The sequence below is a fragment of the Solanum tuberosum genome, unplaced genomic scaffold (assembly GCF_000226075.1).
Source record: "Solanum tuberosum cultivar DM 1-3 516 R44 unplaced genomic scaffold, SolTub_3.0 scf00697, whole genome shotgun sequence".
In the NCBI taxonomy this organism is placed as follows: domain Eukaryota; kingdom Viridiplantae; phylum Streptophyta; class Magnoliopsida; order Solanales; family Solanaceae; genus Solanum; species Solanum tuberosum.
In genome coordinates this window covers 20,451-26,237 of record NW_006239670.1, presented here as the reverse complement: position 1 = coordinate 26,237, position 5,787 = coordinate 20,451, and the positions used below count along the sequence as shown (strand labels likewise).

Here is a 5,787-nt window from a genome sequence, read left to right as displayed (position 1 = left end):
ATTTAAGTGTAATAACTAAAGTTGGTTGAATTTTAGTAGTTTAATTAGTTGACTATATAAATTTATACTTTGTTGGTGTGAGTTCAATTTATATTTTAGTTTCACTATCATTAACTTCTTCAAACTCATCCAAAAATAGAATTTAAATTTTATATATTATTTTAATTTATTTTCCGCCCATTTATTTTTAAAGCCAAAGTTTCTCAATGAATTAAAATTAAAATTAAGTTAAGAGTTAAAGAAGCTGAAAAAAGAAGACTGCGTGATGAGAAAGAAAAAGTAAGAGAAAATATTAAAATTGAAGAAGGGAAAAAGTAAGAAATTGAAATAAGTAAATAGTAGTCAGTGGGTCCCAGAATATACAAATGGCAGCCAAAGATGCCCTCATACAACTTACAATAAGTGTGCGTGGTACAAAATAAAAAATTTCGTCTAATATTGATCAAACTTTTCTTATTTTTTTGGCTTTTCACTTGCCTTCATGAGATGTCACCTCAGCATTTAGGATTATATTTTTTTAAAATAAAAAATTCACTTCTATTAGACGAAAAAAGTATATGAAGTTTTGTACAATATTATCCTGCATCCACCTCATGAGTGTGGACTTAGCAATAAGGTCATTTATGTCCCAAAAAGTTAAGGTCAAAGGGCATTTTTGGGCCAAAAAGTAAATGGAGTGCAATATAACACACATCATGTTTTCTATATAACTTCCTACCTTATAACATTATATTATCCTTCCCAATTCCCTAAGAAAAATGGAGCCGTGGAAAGACCTGAAGGGGAAAGTAGTGATGGTTACAGGGGCGTCGTCTGGAATTGGGCGAGAGTTGTGTCTCGACTTGGCCAAAGCCGGTTGTAGCATCATCGCTGCTGCTCGTCGTATTGACAGGTTGAAATCTCTCTGCAACCACATTAATTCAGAGGGTCTCCAGCGAGCAGTCGCCCTCGAGCTTGATGTCACGTCCAATGGTGCTACCATTGAGGTCGCTGTACAAATAGCTTGGAATGCCTTTGGACGTATCGATACCTTGATTAACAACGCCGGCATTAGAGGTATGGTTGCAGATAATTGTAATCTCTCAAAAAAGACACCCTTCATCAGAAAGAAAATACTACCATATATATAAGTAAAATGATATACGAAATAATTAAATAACATAAGTTGTTGTTTCTGTACACCCTTTTGTGAAATTTCTGACTCCGCCACCAATAATATCATATAATATATTTATATAGGTAGTGTGAGCTTTTCACTAGAATTGTCAGAGGAGGAGTGGGAACATACCTTTAACACAAATCTCAGAGGGGCATGGTTGGTGTCAAAATACGTCTGTAGACGCATGCGCGATGCTAAACAGGGCGGAGGATCTGTTATTAATATCTCTTCAGTTTCTGGTCTGAATCGGGTACTATTGCCCGGGTCTGTTGCTTACGCTTCTTCAAAGATGGCTCTTGACATGTTCACTAGGGTACGTTATGAGCTAGGCATTGACGTTTTATCAAATTTTCCATTTAATTTCTTCGAATTATTGCAGATGATGGCACTTGAAATGGGAGTATACAATATTAGAGTGAACTCAATAGCACCAGCAATTTTCAGATCTGAGATAACAGAGAGTCTTATTCAAAAGGAATCATACAAACGAGTTGTTTCGAAAATTGTTCCTTTGAGAGATTTTGGAAAGACAAATCCAGCTATAACATCAGTCGTAAGGTATTTAAACCTTCATGCATCAGAATATGTATCGGGTAATATTTTCATTGTTGATAGCGGATGTAGCTTAACCGGTGTCCCCATTTTCTCATCACTCTAGAACAGAGAGACCGATTCACGATTTAAGTTTGATGTGTTAAGGATTTTGTTGGCACGTTATTTAGTGTAGACCTAAACGTTTTGTTACCTTCCTATGCTTTGGTTACTTGATATATCTTTCGATGCAATATACTTCCTCTGTCCCAATTTTTGTGATACTTTACGTTTTTTGAGAGTCAAACAATTTAAGTTTGACCGAAAATTTGTGCGTGGAATCTTCTATTATTTTGAAATGAAATTTATATATTTGTAAACTACATAAAAGTACTATAAGTCACAATAATTGGCAATTCAAAATAATTAAAAGATATATGAAAAATTTACGGTCAAAGATATACTTGTTTGAATCTCGAAATTGGAAAAGTGTCACATAAATTGGGACGGAGGAACTAATAATTATTTGTTCCAACTGTATGTTCTTCTTTACAAACCAGAAATATGTAAAACACTTTGCTAACTTTGTTATTTTTAAATTGGACAATTGAAGATTGCACCTACGGGTGTTCGTGGTTCGGTTTAGATCGGTTATTGGTTAAAATCAAAATCAAACCAATCTAGTCAATTTTTTGAATTTCTAAAACCAAACCAAACCATATGAAAAAAATAACCGTCGGTTTGATTATTGACGATTTGGTTCAGTTTTTCTTGTTTTTTTCATTTTGAAAGTAATAAATTTTTGTGGACATATGTATCTTGATTGACACAAACACCTAGTGCATGAACAATCCACTGAAAAGTTATTGTTGGTTCAATTAAGCAATTAAACAATACTGAAGTTGTCATTACACAAACAAAGTGATTCAATTTAGAGAAGGTGTAACTATCTTATGGAAGACATGGTAGGTAAAGACTAAAGTAATGAATTTTGATAGACTTGAACTTATGATTGTAATAGATGGACTAAAATTTACGTGTTGGGATTGAGAAAATGGTAAACTTAAAACTTAAGTTACTTAAAATTTAACAAAATATTTATATATCTAATTATTTATCGGTTCGGTTTGGTTTTTTTGCAGTTATTTTTTAGTAAAACCAAACCCAAACCAAATAGTATCGGTTTTTCAAAATGTAAAACAAAACCTAATCAAATCAAATCAAATATCAGTTTTTTTAATCGGTTTGGTTCGAATTGCGGTTCGATTTGATTTTTTAACCATAACCATGAACAACCCTAATTGCACCAATCTACGCACTGTTATGGATAATTTTCATCTATACTATGCATGTTCTCGCAATCAAACTATATATATAATAAAGTTATGCATAGACAAAGTGATGGCATTAGAGGTGCATAAAATTGAACTGAAAATTGAATCAAATCGCAAATTGGCTCAAATCGAAAAAATAATAATCAGACTAATGGTTTGGTTTGGTATTGAAAAAAACTGTCACACCCCGAGCCTATACCCTGGGCGGGACCGGCACTCGGAGACCATTGCTGGCCCCGAGCGAACCCTTGGCCTGACTTTCTTAACTCAGCGGAAACTTAACTCAACAGCACAACTCAATGCAACGAAAGGTTATAAAACAACCAACTGATAAAATCTGGCCAAAAAGGCAACTCGAGTCTCAAAATAGAATATTTGCATATATACATAGATGAGAGACTCAAAACTAACTGACTGACTGTCTATGAAGCCTCTATAATACTGAGATGGATGTTGGGACAGACCCCACAACATCTTAATAAAATAAAACTAGGAAAAATGAAATAACAGAGTCCTCCGGAACACAAGGAGGCTCACCACTGACTTTGGGGTGCTCAGCTGGATCAACGACGTGCAGGATGCTGATCCGGGGTACCTGTATCTGCATCATAATAAGATGCAGGCCAACTGGCATCAGTACATGGAATGTACGAGTATGCGAGCTGGAAAACTAAGCAACATAGGCTAGAAGGAAATTTGGGAGAAACTGAAAAGCTTACCTGGCTCAACTCAACTCAACCTGACTGACTTCTTTCAATATAAGGCAATTTAAAACAAGTGCGATATAAAGAAAGACTGTTTAAAACATGCTATAAACTCTGTGTGTATGCAAAGATACAATAAGCCTGAGATGTATATAGAAATACAATTGAACTGATGTATATAAAATACAATACTTTCTGTGTATGAAAATACAATAACTGCTGTGGGAGTTTCTCTAACCGACAACCATCACATAAGAGCTATAGTGATGATACAGCGATCGACCTCACGCTGCCAGAGCATCCTATTCCCGGCCAAAGGTATAGGACCAGAACTGCCTAATGGATCCACTAGTCTAATCTGAAAAGGATTCATCTAAAAAGTATGATCCTTTTCTACCCATGGTGGCTAACATGGTTCTATGGGGGCTGTGGGTTCTTTGAACGCTACCTTGTCGTGATATAGGAAGCTAACTTTACTAAGTGGATCCACTAGCTTAACTTTACGGGTTCATCTAAAAAGTATGACCCGTTAACTCCCATGTTGGCTACATGGTTCTTATGGAGAGTTGAGTTAATATGAACTCGCGTCCCCAATTCGGTGCTCGATACTACTCCCAAAATACTTTAGCTCATAAGTGTTTTAAACACATCTTTCTTTAGTTGAGATAATTACTGAAAACTGAAACGATGTTCCTTTTTCTTGAAAACTAGCACAAAGGCTCTTTTGGAAACATAGTTCCTTTTTTCTTGAAAACTCTTTCTAAAAGAACATCTCAAAACCATATTTTTAATATGATCATTGATGACTCGGGATATTCATACTGCTTAAACATTGATGGTATATCTAGAGACCATACTGTTTAACATTGATGACATATTCGATTTGCCATACTAATCATGATTTAGAAACTCTTTCGCAAAACTAATCTTTTCTCTAAAAGAGATAGTACTCAAACTTCTCAAAACTCTTTTGGAAATCTCAGTTTCCTCTCATCTTAAATGTGAAAACATTTATAAACTTCTTTGAGAATACTTAGTTCCCTAATAGCTTTTGAGGAATGAACTCAATTTTATGTTCTTGACTTATTCCTTTTTTACTCAAATGTAAAAACATTTAGAAACTTCTTTGGGAATACTTTGTTCCCTAATAGCTTTTGAGAAATGAACTCAACTTTAACTCTTGACTCAACTTGAAACTTGAGACCTTTTTCTTGACTTGAAACTCTAAGCTCTTTGCTTGACTAGAAATTGTATACCCTTTTCTTGACTTGAAATTCTAAGCCCTTTGCTTAACTTGAAACTTGAGTCTTAAAATGAAGTTAAAACATTCAATAAAGACTCTTGAACAACTTTGAAGACTTGCTTGACTTGCTTCTTAACTCTTGAACTTAACTCTTAACTTCACTTGACTTCTAACTTCACTTGACTTGGAAACTAACTCTCCTTGAATTGGATTATGAATTCAAGGTGTTTGATCACATGTTACGGATGAGTTCTTGACTTTTAGAAGTACCTTGGAGTGTTGGAAACAACTAGGAAACATAGTTACAATACCTAGAAACATGCATAAGAAAGTGGGGAATAAAAGAGAGGTCTTGGCGTCCTTGGCGCTCTGCAAGGCGCGGAGCGCCAGCCCTAAAACTTCAGAAGTGAGTTTGGGGCGCTATGGCAGGCGCATCGCGCCAGGCCCCCAACCCAAAAATTTCAGCAAGTTCATTTTCTCGTTTTCTGACCCTATTTCGCCTAAAATCGAATGGTTCTTCCCCAATCACTTAGAATCATTAAAAACCCTCAATATACACTAGATTCAACTCATAATTCCGTCCGGGAACATGCACCAAACCAACAAGAAACTTCAACAACACAACCACAAAACTTCAACCAACACAACCACAAACTTCAACAAGAACAACCACAAACTTCAACAACACAACCAATCTTTTCTTGAAAATAAAAGGAGTGTTGTGTGTGGGGGGAAAAGATCAACTAACAATATGAACTCACATACCTTAATAGGGATCACCCCCGACGAAATCCACGACGATCTCTACGAACCTTG

The 5,787-nt window shown here is 35.4% G+C and overlaps 1 protein-coding gene across 1 annotated transcript; it reads left to right on the top strand.

Moving 5' to 3' along the window:
- Positions 1–752: 752 nt before the first annotated feature.
- Positions 753–1,829, top strand: LOC102603383 (3-oxoacyl-[acyl-carrier-protein] reductase FabG-like; the record flags this gene model as incomplete). The annotated part of the gene is made up of 3 exons (XM_006367278.2): positions 753–1,056; positions 1,240–1,472; positions 1,539–1,829. Coding segments are annotated over 3 exons (816 nt in total), but the record flags the coding sequence as incomplete, so codon positions are not given.
- Between the last annotated feature and the right edge of the window lie 3,958 nt (positions 1,830–5,787).